This window comes from Pseudophryne corroboree, chromosome 11, assembly GCF_028390025.1.
Source record: "Pseudophryne corroboree isolate aPseCor3 chromosome 11, aPseCor3.hap2, whole genome shotgun sequence".
NCBI lineage: Eukaryota > Metazoa > Chordata > Amphibia > Anura > Myobatrachidae > Pseudophryne > Pseudophryne corroboree.
In genome coordinates this window covers 198531821-198555565 of record NC_086454.1, presented here as the reverse complement: position 1 = coordinate 198555565, position 23745 = coordinate 198531821, and the positions used below count along the sequence as shown (strand labels likewise).

Genomic DNA, 23745 nt, shown 5'->3' with positions numbered 1-23745 from the left:
AAGCCATAGTGAGTTCCAACTGTTCCAAACATAAAAGCCCTGAGAAATACAGTCTGCCTCTTACCCAGATGATGCTGGGATCGAGCTGTGAGCTCCTAAATCATTTTTAAATGCTGGCACCTGTTCTGTAAAAACACAAAAAGTATAAAAACAAAATAAAAATAAATCTCTTTATTACATTTTCATAACTGATAAAACATGTCTACAAAAGTGTCAGAAGCCTTAAATATATGTTATTTGACAAATGCATTGTGTAATTTCAATTAATGTATATATGGGTTAATGCGTTCTCTACTGTAAACTAAAAGTATATTAGAAGTCTAGAGGGATCTGAGTGACCATATGCACACTACTCTGGAAACCCAGTATAGCAGCTAAAAATGAGAAAGTAAAAAAACCAAAAAGAAAACAAAACAAGATGGCAGCTAGTTGTACAGACATTGAAGTACATGTGAAAGTTAGCGCAGGAGAGACACAGCAATGGTCATAGCTGGCAGCGATAATTAGGGAGTATACTTCAAACATTCCTAAACAGACGCTGTATACCATACCTCCCAACTTTTCTGTGGTGAACAGCTGGACCTTTGTGCCGAAGGCACACACAAAATTAGCGGCTATGGCCTTGTGGCAAAGGGGCATTGCCATTCATGAAATGCCGTGCCCCAGGCCACGTCCCCCATTTTTCTCACACTAGGGGCATGCCCAGTGCTTTGGAAGCCGCTGGTCCTTCTCTCTGGTGGCAAAGGAGCATGCCCCTAGTCTTTCTCTCTGGTGAATAAACACCACAGGAATGCACACGGCATCTATTCACTGCTTGCTCTACTAACCAGAGCAGGGTGTGAGAGGGGCCTTCGAACCCCAATCCCCCTCCCTTCCCCTACATCACGGGACACTGCAACCTGCAGGTAGGACGGTAAGACATTGGCTGATATGTAGGAGTATCCCACTAAAATCTGGATAGTTCGGAGATATGATATACTTATAGTCACAGTAATAATAATAATAATAATAATAATAATACTACATGAGTACAAGTTGTACTGTATGACAAAATTAAAATATTTAAATAATTAAATTATCATTATATTTAATTGTGTATAGTACCCAGCCCATACAAAACAATAATTAGCTACTTTCTCCAACTTGCAAGTCAGGTGCTTGCAAGGTTAGATCCCCTGATTTCTCACCAAGCAGTGAGAGAGCCCCAACGTGATGTCACATCCTTCTGTGTGGTATGGAATCTACACAGCAGAAGTCTGCTGATCAGGCTGCTACCGAAGCTGCTAGCCAGACACTAAGACTTGCCTAAAGTAATAAAGACCCTATAATCTTCATTCACTGACTACTAGAAGATGCCACTGTTAACACACAAATACTTTCAAACATGATTTCAATGACATCATACAACACAAAATGAGAAAATTAGCAATCACCTTATTAGGATAGAGTATCTGCTTGATTGTGTGCTTAGAATAGCTTAGAATAGCTTGCAATAGGCTTCCTGCTAATGGTGAGCCCAAAGAGGGGGGAAACCATAACTTCTTTTAATGATCCCTGTATACCAAATGTGAGATCCACAGAACCACATTGCCATTATGCAGCAGCCACTACATTAGCCAACTACATTGGCTTGTACCGTGATTTCGGGGTGATCCACAGCATGGGGTAAAACAATAGGGGTTAGGCAACAGACTGTAACTGTCACTGTAATGGGGTTGCCAGTGGCTACTATTTTCACCAGTCTGTATTTGTCAAAATATAAAGGCAATTTTCTGCGTATTTCATAAAATTTGTATATATCATCTCAGATTTGCATACAATATGTGTTTTATCTGGCCAGCAAAATCAAAGGAATTTGATCTATCGGTCCACTTTGAATTTACCCTCTGGATTCAATATTGTTTTGTACCGGACACACATTGGGCTTGATTCATGTTTGTAAGTAAAGCAAAAAAAGCAAGTAACTTTCTCTGGAACAAACCATGTTGTCATGCAAGGGGAGCAAATACATTTATATTTTTTCTGTGCAGGGTAAATACTGGCTTATTTACACTGCAATTTAGGTTTCCGTTTGAAGACACCCCACCCAAATCTAAATCTCTCTGCGCATATAACATCTGCCCCACCTGCAGTGCAACATGATTGTGTACAGTTGCTTGCTTTTTTGCTTTACTTACAAACATGAATCAGGTCCATTGTCTTTATATTCTACATTATTGCTATACTGAAGACTCTTCACCTGTCGTGCATCATGAGAATTATTTTATATTGATGAATGCTTTGTTAAATCCAAAATAACATGGGTGACTAGATGCAATGTTCAACTTCACCCTCCATGCAGCAATAGTACTGTAGGAGTAACTGGTTACCTTTTGTACAAACACAGTACACATGATCTAGTTATTCCTAAAGCTGACCTTTTTCCATTAGCTAGCCCATTGATCTCAAATACTATTCATCAGCTTCGGCCTATTGTAGCTACCTTTTTATTATTTATTAACAGTTTCTTATATAGCACAGCAAATTCCTTTGCACTTTACAATTGGAAACAATAGTGATAAAACAAAATTGTGTAATAACAGACAGAGAGTTAGGAAGGCCCTGCTCGCACGCTTACAATCTATACTGAAATAGGCATTGAAATACAAGGATAGGTGTTGTCTATTGCATAATGGTCCACCAGAATGCAAAGGTTCTTGGTAGGCTGAATGATATTGTCCATAGCTATGTTGTCCAGGGGTCAGGAGAATGTGAAAGTGAATAGAAAGAGAAAATATGTGAGGATATGTGTGAACTGTACAGTGGGGATGTAATTGTATAGGAAAGTTTATAAAGGTTATGTGGGCGGTTCCGGAATTTGATAAGCTTGCCTGTATGTTTAAACGAATGCTTAAAGGTTTGGAGACTAGAGGAGAGTTTTATTGTGCATGGAAGGGCATTTCACAGCAGCCCAAAGAAAGTCTTGCAGTCGTAAATGGGAGCGAATAATGAGTGGGGATGAGAAACATAGATCTTGTGCAGAACAAAGAGGTCGGGTTGGGAGATATTTTGAGATAAGCGAAGAGTTGTACGCTGGTGTAGTTTGGTAAATGGTCTTGTGTGTGAGTTAAAGTATTTTATATTAATATGGTAGAATACAGGAAACCAATGGAGGGACTGACAGACGATGAACGTCTAGCCAGGAAGATCAGCCTCGCAGCTGCATTCAGAATGGATTGTAGTGGTCAGAGTCTCTTTTTTGGAAAGACCTGTAAGAAGACTATTGTAATAAGCAATGAGGGAGATAATGAGAGCATGGATTAGAGTTTTCACAGTGTATTATGTAAGGTATGGTCGTATTTTGGATATGTTTTTCAGATGCATGTAACATGATTTTGAGACATATTGAATGTGGGGAACAAAGTACAGTTCAGAGTCAAGGATGACACCTAGGGCTTGTGGGGTAGGGTAGATTGTCGAGTTGTCAACAGTTATGGAGATATGAGGTTGGTAACTAAAACTGGTCGGTGGAAATATAATCAATTTTGTTTTGGAAATATTAAGTTTGAGGTGGCGAGATGACATCCAAGATGAAACAGCAAAAAGGCATTCAGTGACACAGACCAATACAGATGGTACAATCGGGGGAGGATAGGTAGATTTGAGCATCATCTGCGTACAGATAATACTGAAATGCAAAAGAGCTGATTCGTTTTTCAAGAGATGTGGTATAGATTGAGAAAAGCAGAGGACCTAAGACTGACCCTTACTGTACTCCAATTGATAGAGGTAGCGAAGAGGAGATGGATTCATAGAAAAGGACACAGAAAGAGTGATAAGAGTGGTAGGATGAGAACCAAGAAAAGGGCTGTGTCCTGAAGACCTAGGGATTGTAGTGCTTGTATGAGAACAGTGTTCAACTGAACTGTGTCAATAGCAGCAGAGAGTTTTAAAAGAATAAGAGTGAGTAATGGCCTTTAGACTTTGCAGTGACCAGATCATTTACTACTTTAGTCAGTGCTGTCTCTGTGGAGGGTTGGGACTGAAAGCCTAACTGAAGTGGGTCCAATAAGTTGTGAGCTAAGAAAGTGTGTGAGGCGAGTGTAGGCAAGACTCTCAAGTAGCTTGAAGGAGCATTGGAGCTGAGAGACGGGACAGTAGTTTAAGAGAGAGTATGGGTCCGAACTTTGCTTTACTTATTTGTGAGGTTATAAGATCAAGAGGAATAGTAGTAGAGTAGGAAAGAGTCTTACTGAAGTATGATTGGCGGCTGAACCCGTCTGAGCTTTCAAAAGTTCAGCTGGCCAAGCTAGCCAGAGTAAAGCGTGGCTACAGCCACAGAGGCATACGGCTTCACGTATACTTGAGATTGTTGCTTTGGACCATGCTATATGGGTATTAGACTGTGGGGTACAACACTGGGCCCTGCAGGCTGATCCGCAGACATTTGAGGAGTTAGCAGTGAAGATTAAGTGGTACCTTAATCTTGGAAAATTAACCAAATCTAAGCAAGGGTGGCAGCCGGTACCGAAGCCTAAAACCAAGGTTCCCATTACTAAGGAAAAACTCCCGACTCCTACAGTGTGTTTTGACTGCAATCAGCCTGGTCATATGCGTCGGGACTGCCCGAACAGATTTGACTGATGGATTGCAGTGCTGGGACAGCAACTCGACCTGTGGTCAGCATGGCAGCAGGAAACATCTCCCTGGCAGAGATCACCCTGTTCCATATGTTGGTACAGTTGGAAGGCCGGGAGATCTGGGCATTAATTGATACTGGCAGGGAAATTACCATCGTCTCTGCTGACGTGCTTCCTCCGGGAGCTGACCAGGTTTTACCCCATCAAGGTGCTGTGTATACATGGGGATGGCGATGAGGGCCCATGTGTGCACCTTACCCTAATGATAAAAAGCTGGCCAGTGAAGGTGGTAGCTGCAGTGATCTCCAGACCACTTTATCCGCTGGTCCTGGGCCGAGATTTTCTGTTGCTGCAGGAGGTGGTTACGTGGTATGACAATAGCAAACGGTCAGCAGCTGAGGCGTCCTAGGAGCTGAGGACCACGGGTCTCCAGGGCATGGTGACAGTGAAAGCTTCCTAGGCTGGTTAACCGCAGGAGGAAACAAGAGACTGAGGCCCAGTGCTTGCTGCTTTACCACCAGAAGGTGTACCATATTTTATTTTGAAAAATTATTTGTTGTATAGTTTAACCTCTCTGCAGGGTAAAAGGGTAGACCAGTTATTAGTTACCCGGAAACACAAGCAGTTAGTATTTGGGTGGCACACACGCATCCATGGTGACCATTTAGGGGAGGAGAAAACAAACTCTCCAGAGCATACAGTTAATATTCTTTTGGCCTGGCATTCATTCTGCAGTAAAAATATATCATCAGGAATGCCCAGTGTGCCAGAACACAGCGCACCGGCCATGGTTTAGGGTGCCCCTGCTTCCCCTCCCTGTTATTTCTGTGCTTTTTGAAAGAATTGGTATGGACCTGATAGGGTCGGTGGAGAAATCTGCTCAAGGGCATCAATACATACTTGTGGTAGTGGACTATGCCACCATATACCCGGAGGCCATACCACTACAGAATATGAAATCTAGCACCATTGCCTGGGAATTACGGACACTGTACACTCTCCAGGGAATACCAAAAGAGGTCTTAACGGACCAAGGTACCCCTTTTGTCTCTAAATTAATGAAGGATTTGTGCCGACTGTTAAATGTGGATAGGATTATCTCAGTTTGCCAACCGCAAACAGATGGCCTGGTAGAACGCTTTAATCAGTCCCTTAGACAGATAATAAAAAGGGCGGCGTTTGAAGAAAAGCAAGATAGAGACTTACTCCCTTGAACCTTTGAAACAGAGTGCCGTTCCGCATCCTAGCCAGAAATAGGAAGTGGTGAACTTAGTTGCACAGTACCAGGATGTGTTCTCTGCCATTCTGGGGAAAAGCCAACTGATCCAGCATGATATTGTCACTACTCCCTGGGTGGTAATAAAACAGAGGCCATACCGTATTCCCGAGGCAAAGCAGGCAGCGGTAAAACGAGAAGTTGAGGAGATGCCGCACCTAGGGGTCATAGAGGAATCAAATAGCGAATGGAATAATCCCATTGTTTTAGTGCATAAGCCTTCGGGTGCTTTAAGATTCTGTAATGATTTTCGCAAGATAAATAAAGTTTTGCAGTTTAATACCTACCCTATGCCCCAGGTTGACAAGCTAGCGGAGAACCTAGCAAACAGCCAGTACCTCACCATACTGGATTGACACAAGGGTATTGGCAAATTCCTTAAACTGAGGCTGCTAAAACCAAAACAGCCTTATCTACCCCAGAGGGCTTATTTCATTACAAAGTGCTGCCATTTGGTTTGCATGGAGCTCTGGCAACTTCCCAGAGAGCTATGAACAAGATGCTGCAACCTCACAGAGACTATGCAGCTGCATATCTGAAGACATAGTCATCTTTACTTCAGACTGGGAGTCACACCTTCCAAGGGTAGAGGCAGTGTTACAGTCTTTATGGGCACACTGGTTTACTGCTAATCCTGAGAAGTGTGTCATTGGAATGGTGGAGGCGAAATACTTGGGATATATTGTAGGCATAGGGCTGGTAAAATCTCAGCCCAGTAACGTGGAGACGGTCCTCACGTGGCCTAAACCCAAATGTAAATCCGTGCTCAGAAAATTCCTTGGTCCTGTGGGTTACTACCACAGATTAATTTGTGATTTTGCCACTAGGGCGGCACCACTACTTGAGTGTCTGAAAAAACAGTCCCCAGACAAGATAATATGGTCTAGACCAGCAGAGGCTGCATGGCAGGATTTCATGCGTGCCTTGTGTGCAGAGCCTGTTTTGCAGGCTAATGATTTCAAGAAGCAATTTATATTGCAGACAGATGCCTCAGCTACAGGATTGGGGGCAGTCCTTTCCCAAGTGGTAGACGGGGAAGAGAAACCCATTCTCTACTTTAGCCGGAAATTGCTGCCCAGGGAATGCAAGTAGGGAGGCCAATCCCGGGATCGGGATCAGTGGGATCCCGGGATTTTGGCCCAAAAATGCCAGGATTTGAATCCCGGGTTTGGAGCCTCCAAACAGGGTTTTGCCGGACAGCGCTGAGCACTATAACACAGCGCTGCCCGGCTGTCAGCGAGGTAGTTACAGCAGCCATGGGGACACACACACACTGACCGCGTTGGCAGCATTTCAAATGTAGCGCCGGCCTCCAGTCAATCAGCTCCCCACACCCACCCTCCCTTCCTGCTCCTTACATGCTCCCTACACCCACCCTCCCTTGCTCCCTACATCCACCCTCCCTTGCTGCCCTCCACATATACTCTTCCTGCTCCCTACACTGATCCCTACTGCAATCCCGGAATTGAGCATTTTTCAATCCCGAATCCCGGGATTGAAAAAATGCCCCGGGATTGGCCTCCCTAAATGCAAGTACTTAACTGTAGAACATAAGAGCTTGGAAATCAAGTGGGCACTAGACTCATTAAAATATTATTTGTTGGGGCGGGAATTCTTACCAGTTACAGATTATGCCCCTTTACAGTGGATGCACACAAACAAAGAAGTGAATGCTCGTGTGACCCGCTGGTTTTTGGCCTTGCAGCCATTCAAATTTGAGGTGCAGCATCGTCCGGGAAAACAGCACCTCAGTGCTGATACCTTTTTCAGAAAGTTTGTGGATCCCGATCCTCCAAGCAACCCAATGGTGAAGCTAGGGGAGGAGGAGGAAGAAGGCGAACTCTGGAGAATGGTAGAGGGTTGTGTACCCAGACGATGGCACAAATAGATGTTGGCTAGATTGAGCTTGTCTGAGAAGTTTTTAGCTTTACAGGGGGGAATAATATGGCAGGGATAGTGTAGTTCCACATGGAGTTAATGTGGAACATCAGGATTTCCCAGGGTTAGCAGAGCAGCAGCAGCAGGACTGAAGGGTCTAATCCCGGTTTTGCCTCAATCAGTTGTCAGACAGAAGCTAGGCTAATTAATTAACAGCACATGTAAACTGCCTTTAAGTATGTGTTCAGTGAACAGAGACATTGCTCCTAATGGCAGTTAGTGGCCAGGCGATAGGTGCGAGTGTGGGATCCGTTAAGAGCCATTTGGAACATGTGTTTGTGATTACTAGCATTTGGACTGTTATCTGCTGTTATGAGAACTGCCTGCAAACCTGACCTGCAAATCTTGCATATGAAACTGTATCCTGCCTGACGTGGAAATAAAACTGTGTTGGACTTTAACCCGTATGTGATTTCGGTCACAAACCGTGTTGCACCCCAAATCTAGGAATGGGTGAGTGCTGTGAATTAGTGCTTTTTGTTTATTAGATACATTTTTGTATTAATCTTTTTGTGATCACATTTTCTCATGCACCCTGTTTTAACTTAATTATAGCTCGTGTCAGCTGTTCTCCTAGAAGAGGTGTGTTGGTAACGGTCTCACCTATAAAAGCAATGTTGCTGTGAGCTTTAGACCAGGTAGCGTACCTTAAGTTTAACATTGATGTGATAGCTATTTTCATTGTAATTATTTTGAGCAATAGAGTGGGACCTGTAGTATAGTGGGGTCCCTTGCCGGGGGCTGCAGGCTAGAACTAAAACTCCACAGTTTATTATTGTTTGTTAATATAGTGAGTCAGAGCCCGTGTCATTTCTATTTAAACAATGTGGTTACATACAGTGTTGCACCCAAAATCTAGGAATAGGTGAGTGTCATGGATTAGTGAAAACCTCTGGCTCTCTGGGACCTCCATGAGTTCCCTTTCTCTGGTGCCCACCTCGCCGGGATGTTACCCCAAACATATACAGCATAGAAAGGCAGCACTGAAAGACTCCAATAGGTGTAATAAAGGTCCCCGAAACCTTGACTTAGTAAATTTCATTTTTTTTTTACACATATTGGAGTCTCTGAGTGCTGCCTTTCTGCTCTGTATATATATTTGTATATATATAATAATAATGACTAGATTGCTTAGAAATTAGCTGAACATCGCTCCGTGTGTAGGGGTGCGGGCGAGAGCGATGCGCGGTCCCGCACGTTGCTGTCGCCGGTGCTAGATTGGCCTGCAGGCAGGCACAATCTAGCAGGTCGCTCTTTTCACCGCTGGGTGAAATGAGCGTCCCCCCGTGTTGGTCACCCCCCTCGCTCAGCACATCTCCCCGTCAGTACGGCTCTTTACTCCATCCATCTCTTACCCCTCATATGTCTATTTCTCTTATCAGCAACCGATTTTATTAAGTACATTATACTTAGCATTCACTATTTATTTTTTATTTTTACTAATACCTTCTGGGACGTCTATCTGTTTGTAGTTGGCACACCACGTGTACCTTTATCCTGTCTTCTACACTGTTATTTTTGTGTATAGTGTAATGTTTTATTGGGTGATTTTCGGAAGTGTTTGTTTTCATCATGGTATGTGATGAGTAAGTGTGAAAAATAACAGAAGTCTTTGGATGCTATAAATGTATGCATTTATGTATAATATATGTATATATATATATATATACACACACACACACACACACACACACACACACACACACTCACACACATTAATATACAGTATAGAAACATAGAAACATAGAATTTGACGGCAGATAAGAACCACTTGGCCCATCTTGTCTGCCCCTTTTTTTATCCTTTCGGTAATCTCAACCCTTTTTGAACATTAATTTTTTGTAAGGATATTCATATGTCTATCCCAAGCATGTTTAAATTGCTCTACCGTCTTAGCCTCTACCACCTCTGATGGGAGGCTATTCCAGTTATCCACTACCCTTTCTGTGAAGTAATTTTTCCTTACATTTTCCCTGAACCTGCCTCCTTCCAGTTTCAGTGTATGTCCTCGAGTTCTAATACTTCTCTTCCTTTGAAGAATGTTTCCCTCCTGAACTTTGTTAAGACCCTTGGTATATTTGAAAGTTTCTATCATATACCCCCTTTCCCTTCTGTCCTCCAAACTATACATGTTGAGATCTTTTAGCCTTTCCGGGTAAGTTTTGTGATGTAGGCCATGCACCATTTTAGTTGCCCTTCTTTGTACACTCTCTAATGTATTTATATCCTTCTGGAGATATGGTCTCCAGAACTGGACACAGTATTCGGATGGGGCCATACCAATGACCTATACAGTGGCATTATTACTTCTTTTTTCCTGCTACTGATTCCTCTCCCTATGCAACCAAGCATCTGACTTGCCTTTCTCATTGCTTTGTTGCATTGCTTTCCTGCCTTTAAGTCACTTGAAATAGTGACTCCTAAATCCCTTTCCTCCTCAGTAGTTTCCATTATAGTACCCTTGATACTATATTTAGCCTTTGGGTTTTTGAGACCCAAGTGCATGATTTTGCATTTTTTAGCATTAAACTGTAGTTGCCACGTTCTTGACCATTTCTCAAGCCTACTCATCAATCATTTGTTTTACCCTTCCTGGTGTGTCTACCCTGTTGCATATCTTTGTATCATCTGCAAAAAGGCATACTTTCCCTTCAATACCATTTGCAATGATATTAAAGAGAACTGGTCCAAGTACAGATCCCTGGGGTACTCCACTGGTAACATTTCCCTGCATAGATTTGTTTGATTTAAGATATTCCACAACTCTTTCTATTAACTGTTTTTCCATTACTTTCCCTACTACTGATGTAAGGCTTACTGGTCTGTAGTTACTTGCATCTTCCTTGCTTCCACTTTTGTGCAGTGGAACTATATTTGCTCTTTTTCATTCCTCTGGAATGGCACCTGCATTTAGTGACTGGTTAAATAATTCTGTTAAAGGTGTCACCAGCACATATTTTAGCTCTTTTAGTATCCTTGGGTGTATCCAATCTGGCCCCATTGATTTATCCACTTTTAGTTTTGAAAGTTCCGTTAGGACCTTCTCCTCTGTAAATGTACTTTCATTCACCTTATTTTTATGAATGTCCTTGCAACTTAACTGTGGCCCCTTCCCTTCTCCTTCTGTGGTAAATACTGAGCAAAAATAATGATTTAGGTGTTCTGCTATTGCCTTGTCTCCCTCCACCAAATGCTCACTCTCTGTCTTAAGTCTTATTATTCCTCCATTTGATTTTCTCCTTTCACTTATATACGTAAAAAAAGTTTTGCCCCCTTTATCTACTGACTGGGCCATTTTCTCCTCAGCTTCTGCCTTTGCACGTCTGATCACTTTCTTAGCATCCTTCCGTCTGTCAAGATACACCTCTTTGTCGTTATTATTTTGAGTCAGTTTGTATTTCCTAAAAGCCATCTTTTTTGTTTTCACACTAGTCGATACTTCTTTTGTGAACCACATTGGCTTCCTTTTCCTGGTGCTTTTCCTGACCCTTTTGATACAAAGGTCTGTTGCCCTTAGTATTGCACTTTTTAGTTTGTCCCACCTCTCCTGCACTCCTTCCAAGTCCCTCCAGTCCGCCAATGAATCACTTAAACAGCTCCTCATTTTTTCAAAGTTAGCATTTCTAAAATCACACACCTTTGTTTTCGTGTGACAGAAGTTGGATCCTGTCTTTATACTAAACCATACTGCTTGATGATCACTGGATCCCAGGTGCTCACCCACCTATATGCCTGATATCCTGTCACCATTTGTAAGAATTAAATCTAATATTGAGCCTTTGCGAGTGGGCTCCCTCACCAATTGCTTGACAGAAGCTCCCTGTAATGAATTTTGATATTTGCCACTTGTAGCTGAACTTGCAAAAGACCCCTCCCAATTTACATCAGGTAAATTAAAGTCTCCCATGATTAGGACTTCTCCGTTTAAAGCCATTTTAGTGATGTCCAACAATAGGTTCCTGTCCAAATCCTGCCTCTGGCCTGGTGGTCTATAGATCACCCCAATACGAATAATGGGGGTCATTCCGAGTTGATCGCTCGCAAACAGTTTTTAGCAGCCGTGCAAATGCATTGTCGCCGCCCACTGGGGAGTGTATTTTCGCCTTGCAGAAGTTCAAACGCCTGTGCAGCAGAGCGCCTGCAAAATCATTTTGTGCAAAACAAGACCAGCCCTGAACTTACTCTTCGTGTGCGATGATTCTAACATTGGAGGGTTGGCTTTTGATATCACCACCCGCCCAGCGTTCGCCCAGCCACGCCTGCATTTTCCCTGGCACGCCTGCGTTTTTCTAAGCACTCCCTGAAAACAGTCAGTCACCACCCAGAGACGCCCCTTTCCTGTCACTCTTATTGCGGCCGCCATTGCGAATGAAAATGTCGCTAGAACCTGTGCAAAACCACAAAGGCCTTTGTACCTGTACGTCGCGCGTGCGCAATGCGGTGCATACGCATGCGCAGAAATGCTGATTTTTAGCCTGATCGCTGTGCTGCGAACAATGGCAGCTAGCGATCAACTCGGAATGACCCCCAGTGTCCTTCTCCCTCCGGTTTCTATGGTGACCCAAAGGGCCTCAGTTTTGTCTTCAATTTTTTGTATTAAAGTACTGTAGCATTTTTTTTTTCACATACATTGCTACCCCTCCTCCTATTCTTCCCATTCTATCCTTCCTAAATAAATTGTATGTTAATAGTGTCACATTCTGAAAAAAAGGTATATTTATAAAATTTTCTTTGCTACTCTGTAGATAAACTTTCAATGAAAGATGGATTTTTGCTTCCAAAGACAGGTAATTATCACAGATATTGTTTGAAATGTTCCATTGATTAATGAAAGGTACTGTACATCCTGTAGGTAGAGGAAAAGCCTAACCAACAAGAATGTTTTTCTTGAAATTTGCATTATTTTAAATCTTTTCTCCCTATTTCTATTTAATAATCTAACTTACCTTCTTTAGACATGGCTTCCAGTATGCTGTTACAGGCCAGAGTGAGATCGGAGATACTTTGCCATTCATCTTCAAGAGACTGGGGAGCTGGTGAAAGTGCTGACAAAGGAAAAACAGTGAGTAACAGAACAACATAGATGTTACATATATTGTGAAATAGGATGGCTCCCTATTACTAGTGGAGGTCAATAATAACACAAGCTGTGCTGATATGAACAAAATTATAAGGGTGGAACTTGATACAATGCAACTAAAGGAGTTCCTCTCTTGAGACTAAACTAATATTAACAAGTAAACAATATTATCAGCCACCTCAATTTGAAAGCAGTAGTCCCCATTGGAAGGTTTGTTTTATTTAATTAGGTGCATAATTGACACACACTACAACTAGTGCTCTCTTTATTGTTTTTTTCATAAAGAACCTTAAGTGATTCTTTGTGACACATAGAGTAATTTGTAATTATGTTCTATAGCTTATTGCATTTGTTCACCTGGGCCTGTAACTGCATAAGGGCATATCATACTCTAATGCACTGAGCAAATACAATAGACAATACTGTCATCATGACACGTTAGACTTAGATCAGAGAACACAAAAGTAGCATTTACAACTATCTTTAATGGATAAGAAAGCAGAAGCTAGTCCAGTTCATATTTTACCATCATGGCCAAAGAAACGCTGACACCTGCACATCACAATCATATGTGTTTGTTGAACATCTCTTTCCAAACCATGGGCATCTGCAACCATTCAGCCTCAAAAGCATTAGTGAAGTTCAGCACTGATGTAGGATGACAAAGTTTGGCTCAATGTCTTTGTGTATGGGGGCACTGCCATTCTGAAACAAGCAGTGATCTTCCCCCAACTGTTGCCACAATGTTGGAAGTGAACAAATCTCTAGAAAGACACTGTATACTGTAGCATTTAAATTTCTCTTTACTTGAGCTAAGGAGCCCCTGACCATTATTCCGCAGCTACCAAACTTTACTGCTGGCAGACTGCATTCGAGCAAGAAGTATTTTCCTTTCCTGGAATATGCCAAGCCCAGAATCAAATTCATAATTTAGAGAACATGTTTCCAGTGCTCTAGAGTCCAATGATAGTGTGCCTGTGGGGCTAGTGGTTTGGCATTTCTTACTGTGTGCAACTGAGATTTGAGAATTGCAATTGAGCGTTGCAATTAGTATTTTTACATGATAGAGGCTTCATTCTCTGAACTTGTATGACCTTATTTGGGGCTGAATGACGATCTCCTAGGCCATTCCATTTAGCAATAATAACAGCATTTACATTAGACTGGGGCAGCTCTAGTAGGCAGAAACTAGAGGGACTGACCTGTTGGAAAGGTGGTTTCCTATGACAATGTTCATTTGAAATTTCCTGTGATTTTCAGTATGACCGATACTACTACTAATGTATGACTATGGAGAATGCATGGCTGTAAGTACCTGTTAGCACCCAATGGGAGTGGCAGAAATGGGCAAAGACTCGAATTAGAAGGGGTGTCTATATACCTTTGGCCATGTTTCGTACATTATACTATTGCACATGGCATAAGATTAAGGATCTATTAGCTAATAAATGACCACAGGGCTAGTTGTCTGTCACTGCTTATCTCAGCAATAGAAAACATCCAGTCGCATTTATATACTATCAAAACCACACCGAGGTGGCTAAGTTTCGCTTCATCGGGCCAGTGTGAAAGAATCTGCTCGGGCAAAGTGGCTAGCCAGTTCACACATGCCCAGGGGAACTGGAAGCCCTTAGTGAGCCCAAGGGTGGATCATACTAATGCTCAGATTTATCAAGCCTTGGAGAGTGATAAATTGCACGGTGATAAAGCACCAACCAGTCAGCTCCTCTCATTTTTCAAACACAGCCTGTAACATGACAGGTTGGAGCTGATTGGTTGATACTTTATCACCGTGCAATTTATCACTCTCCAAGACTTGATAAATTTGGGCCTAATATTGTAATATACAATTAAGTATATGGACCAAAACAGAAGCCCAGAATAAAAGACAGACCTGGACAGTCATAGCTTTAGAAAAATTGAATTATTTATTTTAAAAAAAAGAAAAGTTTGTTTCAATAATATAACACGAGCATTTCATATTTAGAAACTATTTTTAGGATCTTCAGAGTTTACTTTTAACTAAACCCAACAAATAAAATAAGATAATATGGTTTATTGATCAAAGTCAGAAACTTTGGCCTAGAGGACAGAGGCCCTCATTCCGAGATGATCGTAGCTGTGCTAAATTTAGCACAGCTACGATCATTCATGCTGACATGCGGGGGGATGTCCAGCACAGGGCTAGTCCGCCCCGCATGTCAGTGCCGGCGATGCCTTTGCACTTCCAGAGTAGCTCCCGACCAGCGCAGCTTTAGCGCGCTGGCCGGGAGCTACTCGTCGCAACCCGGCCAGCAGTGGCTACGTATGACGTCACACAGCTGCTGCGGGCCACTCCCCACACGGTCCGGCCACGCCTGCGTTGGCCGGACCGCGCCCATGAAATGGCAACCAAATGCCACCGTTCCGCCCCCTCCCGCCCAGCGACTGCCTCTGCCTGTGAATCAAGCAGAGGAGATCGCAGCCCAGCTACCGCCTTCGGCCGTCTGGCATGCACCGGTGCACTACGGCGCCGGCGCATGCGCAGTGGGTACCCGTTTGCTCTGTTGCGATAAAAAGCAGCAAGTGAACGGGTCAGAATGACCCCCAGAGTTTTGCATTAATTAGCAATTTACTTTGTACTACAACATATCTAATATTTTTTTAAGTCTCTACATAAAATGTTAATGGTCACAAGATGTAACATGAATAATATTCTTTTCAGGGCAGTTGTTAATACATAAAGTACAAAGGGGAAAATATGAAAGTTATGTAAATTGATTTTACTGTTTTTGATGGGTTCCTGAGAAGAGGGTACAGGGGAGAGCCTTTCTTCTTTAACATGAAGATTGGTTGCAATTATTTCCTCCTGAGAATCCTCAAAAGTATCATCCATAATCTAAAATGATAACCAAAAATAAACTGTTTAACACAATATCACTGTAAATGTTTTTTTTAAAGGTGCAATACCCTATATTACAAATCACTAGAATATGTACAGTGCTTGACAAAACATTATACACAGATACAGAGCCAGATTTAGACCTCATGGTGTTCTAGGAAAGATACCAGTGTGGGACCCTCAGACAATCCGTAGAACTAAATTTTCATTCTTGATTCATACACCTTACATTATTTGTTGGGCCCAGAGTCCCTCTCCAAAAAAAACCCTAACCCAATCCCCTAAACTAACCGCAATAGCCTTACCAAAACCGCCACACCAACCCTAATATCTGTAGGCATCGCATGGAAAAAACACACCAAAGGCCCCTGCATGAAAAAAACATGCACATAGGCATTATAAATTAGTCATAATAGATCATCAAAGTGCAAATGTCCAGGATGCGGCTGTGTGTGAGTGAGGGGCAGTAATAGTTTTGCATCAGAGCAGCTCTCCTCTGCCTGTCCCGGTCGCCATCAGCAAGCAGGCTGATGTATATTTGAAGTGGCAGGTTTGGCAGGCTGTGATATACATGAAAAAAACATGCACATAGGCATTATAAATTAGTCATAATAGATCATCAAAGTGCAAATGTCCAGGATGCGGCTGTGTGTGAGTGAGGGGCAGTAATAGTTTTGCATCAGAGCAGCTCTCCTCTGCCTGTCCCGGTCGCCATCAGCAAGCAGGCTGATGTATATTTGAAGTGGCAGGTTTGGCAGGCTGTGATATATATATCACCCCCAGCCCCTCTCTCGTTCTCGTAATATACAGCACCAGCTGGCAACACCCCCTTCCTTCTCCCCGTGCAGAAATATATTAATGGGCAGCAACCCTTCCCCTCTCTCTGCCCCTGCAGACATGCAGGAGCGGACGGCAACCAAACCCCCCCCCCCCCCCCCCCGTCTCCCCTGCAGCAGCCAGCAGCCCCCCTCTCTCCCCACACTATACAGCAGTGACCAGCAAATCACGCCCCCCCCCCACACACACACACACTATACAGCAGTGGCCAGAAATCCCCCCACCATCTCTCTTCCAACATGGGCCCTCATTCCGAGTTGATCGGTCGCAAGGCGATTTTAGCAGAGTTACACACGCTAAGCCGCCGCCTACTGGGAGTGAATCTTAGCTTCTTAAAATTGCGACCGATGTATTCGCAATATTGCGATTACTAACTACTTAGCAGTTTCAGAGTAGCTCCAGACTTACTCTGCCTGTGCGATCATTTCAGTGCTTGTCGTTCCTGGTTGACGTCACAAACACACCCAGCGTTCGCCCAGGCACTCCCACCGTTTCTCCGGCCACTCCTGCGTTTTTCCCGGAAACGGTAGCGTTTTCAGCCACACGCCCCTGAAACGCCGTGTTTCCGCCCAGTAACACCCATTTCCTGTCAATCACATTACGTTCGCCGGAGCGAAGAAAAAGCCGTGAGTAAAAATACTTTCTTCATAGTAAAGTTACTTGGCGCAGTCGCAGTGCGAACATTGCGCATGCGTACTAAGCGGATTTTCATTGCGATGCGATGAAAAATACCGAGCGAACAACTCGGAATGAGGGCCATTATACAGCCTGAAACCACCACTCTCTCCCCCTGCAGAAATTCACCATTGGCCGGCATACACTCCCCCCTCCCCCCACAAACTCTCTTCCCCCGCAGACATACAGCAAGGGGTGGCAAATCCCCCCTCTGTCTCCCCGCAGTGTTCAGCAGCTGTGTGACCCACTCACCAGTAGATGCACAGGGAGCTAGGAGCGGGGACTCAAGTAAATATACCCTCGTTTAAATAGCAGTCCCGCCGGGCCCTAAGCGGCCGCTTGGGTTGCTTTGTGGTAAATTTACTACTGTATAGATATGTATCAAACAATATGTAAATTGCTGGCTGAATGTATGACACAAAGTGGTTATGGAAAAGACATCAGTAAGCGGACAGAAAATGGGTTTCGTTCTCACCACTTCATCCCTTGATGGGTCATGTTGAGGAATAATATCAGGAGGAGCCAAATCAGCATTATTGAACCTGGCAAAAGAAGAAGATAATACAAAAAACAGAGATGCAAAATGTTAGCTTACTGCCTAATGGAAACTGAGCCAGATAACCAAATCAGTAGGACAATGGGCTGGAAAAGAAGCATCGATTTTCATCCCAAAATATTAACATTGATAGAAATAATGTAGAAAAGATAATTCACAATGAGAAAAATAGCAAAACCAAGAAGAAGATAATAACAAAATACTCCTGAACAATAAATACAATTATTCCCATACAACATCCCCTCTAGCACGTATCAAAAGGTTGCAGTACCTGTCCAATGAAAGGCTTACTTCACTACACCTTTCAGGTCATATTTCTATTCATGCTTCCAAAATGTTTATGTTGTGCATCTCCACAACAATATTAAACAAGAACTATAATCAAGGTAATATTTCCCCCATTAGGGAGTCTCACCTTTTTAGGGAGCCCTTCCCTGCTATCTCTTACCTTACGCTACAACAGATTTGCACCTAATATACTTTAAAAATAAAGGGTCAAAAGTGTTAATTCAAGATCACATTTATTATAGTGTTATAAAAAAGTGTCTCATCTTTGACTAGGGTAATCAGTCTTCAAGATAGGGGACATAAGGATGTGGAGTGGTGGAGATAGAACAACCTGTAGTCAGAGTATTGGAATGTTACATCAACACAGAAGTATTTCAGCGCATCTAATTCCCAAATGTCCATGTCTAGGCAAATGTGAAAAGGAGGGGGGCTTGGCCATTGTGCCGCCAATGCGTCCTGTCAAATATTTGCAGGCAGTTATTCCCATATAATAAATTATTTCCATGTAAGAAGTTATTCCCATGCAAGTAGTTAATCTTGTCAGATCTACTGAACAGAACAAAGCCAGCAAAATTATTTTAATAATCACAATGTGTAATTGATACATGTCTTAGTTTTGACTTTAAGGCAGTGTGCTACCTGAACTCTGTCCTCTCCTCCTGCACAGAAAGGGTGCGCAGGATTTTCTGAGTCTCTGAAGCAGGGTCTTCTTTTCTTGATTTCACCTCAGCCTTTTCTTCTATCTCTTCTTCTGAACGCCTCAGGATTCTCTGTTCTTGCAGTGACCTCACATACAACTCAGAGAAGCTCCTGGGGATCAAGACCAGTAAAATGTTTTAAACAGCATTTACACATTTAAATGGCCATGCAAGTAATTCCTGCTGTTTTTTTTACCTGCGGGGCTTCCCTGATTCATCCGGGGGCAGAGTCGTTACTGTCACCTTCTTTGCACGGATGAAAAGAGAGCGGACATCCTCAGTGGTCAAAGAACAGAAGGGTTGACCACAAATGGCTACCAGCCTTGCTCCAGGACAAAGTCCTACAGTCTCTGCCATACTAAACCTCTCCACCTCCGTCACAAAGCCACCAGAATCTGCATTAAACCCGAGCTGCCCAAGACCATTTCTCAGCAATGGAATTTCACGGGTCTCACAGCCACCAGACACAACCTAAAGTGATAAATGTATGTGGCGTTATGTAAGGTAAGAACAGAATGTGGAATTACCCCAAAATTGATAGTTTGGCTTCTTAACATGCATATTTAGCTCTATTATTGTGAAATATCTGTATTTTGTCCAAGGCATTATGGTTACATTATACATATTTACTAAAGATAAGTAGTTCCTCCAAGTGCTATCGGATATCATCTGGTATAAGAACCACTGTCTTCTCTAACCTTGTACTAAAGTACATCTTATGATACAAATAGACATGCCTTCCCCTGAACTGAGGGAGTGCGGTATACCCCTTCATACGTTGCATGGTCACCACACTCCCTATCACTTGAAGCTCTACCTTCCATAGTTGTATGTATGTGTGTGTATATATTTATATATATATATAGTGATAGCGACAGCAGAAATCTGGCATGGTTATAGAACTACTGGATGTGAGATCCAGTCCTGGTATTTTGGGTGTTCAAGTCTGAGCAGCATCAGGCATGATTACAAACACCTGTCAGTTTGTTAAAAAGGTTTCAGTCACAAGAGTCAGGGTTCCTGATGGTGAATGAGTCGCTCAGGTGATAGACCAGGGGTGGCTAGTGTCAGTTGTCCTGGATCTGCTGTTTGAACATGGCTGATTGTGTGACTTACTGTGACCTGTGCTATAACCTTTGACTTGCCTGTAACCTGCTGACATTGTGCTAAGGTCTTCTTCAAAAAGACTGTCAGTATTAAAAAAAAAGACCATGCACAGGTAACATTGTGTTTAGAATTTATAAGAACCAACCAATCCGTATTTATTAATATCTCGGTTATAAAAAAAAACGTGTAACAAACAATCACTATGGGTTGGAGGTGCGCCACAAAGCAAAAGGTAACTGTAAATTTCTTATGGGCTATCAGTGTGGGCCACTAGTGAGTCCAACACTAAAAAAGTGCTTCATGTGTGGTGCACTCTTTTAAATTGATATGATAGAAAGATTAATACATAATTTTTATTAGTATATTAAAATAAAACTCTTAGTCAGGCATCCTATCCATTTGTTAGCCTGAGAGTGCATAAAACTTTTGCCAAATTGCCTGAATTAAATATTCATAAATGCTTATGGCAATACTAATTAAATTGGACCTAACGAAATATATAATACAATTAATAGTATCAGTTCTTATGGAATTCTGACAATTTTATGGTTCCTCAGGAGCAGGGGAATATACCCGATCTGGCGCCCGGTTCTCACTTCTCACCCAGTGAGAACTCGGACGCTCATCACTTCCGTAGGAGCAGGGGAATATACCCGACCTGGTGCCCGGTTCTCATTTCGGTTCCCGGACAGTAACGGAGACTCCCCAGCAGGACGCTGAACGCACACCTCCAGAGGCACCACAGATTGGGAGCAACAGTGTCAGTTCTGCTTGAAATGTCTTTTCATGATACATTTTCAAAACCTTCATATGTGAGCAATTAATTAAGAATATAACAGACTGATCTCACCCTGTACAACAGGACATCATTTGTACATGGTAATTCCTATCAAGTACACTTACCAAAATCCATATATGCTGCTGGATCCAATGTATGAAATTTCCCTTTTCTACAACGTCATTTATGCTTATTTGCAGCAATAATATTCATCAGGAAACTGGGGAGTTTACTCCATGAGGAACCATAAAATTGTCAGAATTCCATAAGAACTGATACTTTTAATTGTATTATATATTTCGTTAGGTCCAATTTAATTAGTATTGCCATAAGCATTTATGAATATTTAATTCAGGCAATTTGGCAAAAGTTTTATGCACTCTCAGGCTAACAAATGGATAGGATGCCTGACTAAGAGTTTTATTTTAATATACTAATAAAAATTATGTATTAATCTTTCTATCATATCAATTTAAAAGAGTGCGCCACACATGAAGCACTTTTTTAGTGTTGGACTCACTAGTGGCCCACACTGATAGCCCCATAAGAAATTTATTGTGCTAAGGTCTGCCTGTCTTGGAAGCTGTGGCGAAAGGAACATGTCAATTGGAATTTATATATTGGTGTATGTGACCCTTGTCACATTTGTTGCCCAAACAGGGACTATTTTGCTTGATGCTGGAACAGTGACAGGATCTACCTACAGCCATAGCAAGATGCACTGCAGGACGCTCCTTGCTGCACCGCGATTTGGTGAGACTGAGCCACTCTAACAGAACAGGGTGGGTGAGTCAAGCCGGCATTTAAACATCAAATGGTCAGATAACATAACTGAAGCTGGTGCATGTGGCTCAGAGGCCAAGAAACACTGTATTGTATGTTTATTTTATGACAGTGAGGTCAGGTAGGTGGAGCACACCCAAAGCTAGCTGAAAGCTTTCAATTTGCTTATTAATGTTGCTAATTTAAACATGCTAAGTTTATTTCGGCTAAGCTGGTACCTAACGGAGTTTACCAAGCTTTACCCTCTATAAAGTTATTGTGTATAGATGGGGAGCTGGAAGAATACCCATGAGTACAGCTACAGGTGGTGTTAAAGAAAGGCTATTTAAAATAGTGAATGCTGTGGCCCCTAAGACCCCTTAACCTTTGATCTTAAGCCGTGATTTTCCGCTGTTGCAAGAGGTGGTCATCTGGCATGACGGTGAAAGGGAGCCAACGGTTGAGATGCCCAAAGACATGAGGACTGCGAGAGGTCTCAGTCCTGAGGCTAACAAACCTTCCTTAATAGGTGAACAGCAGGAGGGAAGCGGGGTAGAGGAGAATTGGTTACCCACTGACAAAAATCTCTACTTAAAGGACCTTGTTTGAGATCAGCAGAATGATTGGAAACTCGTAAATACTTTTGAAAACATTGTAATGATAAATGGTAAAATAGTAAATGCCTTACAACCAGAGAGCACACCTTATTTTATGTTAAAGAATGATTTGTTGTACCGCGTAACTTATGTGCAGGGTAAAAAAAAATAGACCAGTTGCTGGTTCCAAGAAAACACGAGCTGTTGGTACTGAGAGCGGCTCACCCGCATTTGTGGGTTGGTCATTTAGGAGAAGAGAAAACTCTCCAACAAATTCAGTTAAGATTCTTCTGGTCAGGCATTCCTGCTGCAGTGAAAAAGTATTGCCAGGAATGCCTAGTGTGCCAGAAGACAGCACCAGACCAGAGTTTAGATGACGCCTGGTCCCTTTACCTATCATTTCCATACCTTTTCGAGCGAACTGGTAAGTCCGGTGGAAAAAATCTGCTCATGGGCATCAATATATTTTAGTGGTGGCCAACTACGCCACTTGGTACCTTGAGGTGATACCGCTATGTAATATTAAGTCTAGCACTATCGCCTGGAAATCGCTAATGCTTTATACATGCAATACAAAAAGAGATCTTGACTGACCAGGGGACGCCTTTTACGTCTAAACTAGTGAAATATTTGTGCCGTCTGTTGGGGGTTGAAAGAATACACACTTTGGTGTATCATCCGCAATAGGACAGATTGGAAGAATGCTCTAACAGCACCATTAAGGAGATGATAAGGCGGGCAGTATCGCAGGATAAGAGGGACTGGGACCTGCTTTTGCCCTATCTAATGTTTGCGGTACTTGAGTGGCGGCACTTGGATTGAACAGTGGGCCGGAACCAGTGGAACTGGAAACTGGGCTGATACCAGTGAACAAGGCTGAACATCGGACTGGAATCAGTTGCTATGACTGATCAAGACAAGATCCGGACTTGAGCTGAACTGGACTGGAACCAGACTTGGACTGAACTGGACTGAATCCGGGCTTGAATTGAACCGGGCTGGAACCAGACTTGCAGGGAAATGTAATTGGGCCACTAAAATCATGGACCTTTGCAAACTCGGACCCTTCCCCCTGGACTGAACTCGACTTGATCCGGGCTTGAACTGAACCAAGCTGGAACTGGAATTGGACTGAACTGAATCCAGGCTTGAACTGAATCGGGCTGGGACAAGACTTGAACTGAACTAGACTTGGGTTGAACTGGACTGGATACGGACTTGAACTGACTTCTGACTGGAATCTACAGTTCTGTAACAAGACTTTGGGCTGGTACCTGTGGTTGTAGTTGCTGAACAGGGAAGAATGGAACGGTAGCCGGGCATCATTTATATCTAACTACAGTACTATAAATGAGCTTTAATTGCAATGTAGTAATCTCTGGACACTGAGAGACAGAGTCTCTGATGCTGGGTGCTGGTACTGTGACTAGAAGCAAAGGAAATGTACCCACAGGGAATTCAGGAGTTAACAGCATGCCAGGATTCAGGATCTCTGTAGCAGACTGATGAAAGCACTGAACCAGCTACTGGCGACCAAGACTGAGACAACACTGTGCAATTAGGAAACTGCAGGCTGGAAACTTAGGTGAGACTGTGACTCGGTAGTGCATGGCATCTTTTTTTGCTGCAAAAAAAATGTGTTTTAGTCACAATG

At 42.8% G+C, this 23745-nt stretch overlaps 1 protein-coding gene across 12 annotated transcripts in view; it reads right to left on the bottom strand.

Moving 5' to 3' along the window:
- Nucleotides 1-23745, bottom strand: part of SIPA1 (signal-induced proliferation-associated 1) — a 310973-nt gene that overhangs the window by 51656 nt on the left and 235572 nt on the right. For 10 of the 12 annotated variants that reach the window (XM_063945192.1, XM_063945198.1, XM_063945195.1 and 7 more), the window contains 6 exons: nucleotides 19045-19319; nucleotides 18790-18960; nucleotides 17782-17848; nucleotides 15680-15791; nucleotides 12780-12878; nucleotides 65-125 (listed from right to left, as the gene is read on the bottom strand). In XM_063945192.1, coding sequence (XP_063801262.1) covers nucleotides 65-125; nucleotides 12780-12878; nucleotides 15680-15791; nucleotides 17782-17848; nucleotides 18790-18960; nucleotides 19045-19319 — 785 coding nt within the window. The remainder of the gene's footprint in view (nucleotides 1-64; nucleotides 126-12779; nucleotides 12879-15679; nucleotides 15792-17781; nucleotides 17849-18789; nucleotides 18961-19044; nucleotides 19320-23745) is intronic. The other 2 variants (XM_063945200.1, XM_063945199.1) reach the window with 1 other exon arrangement.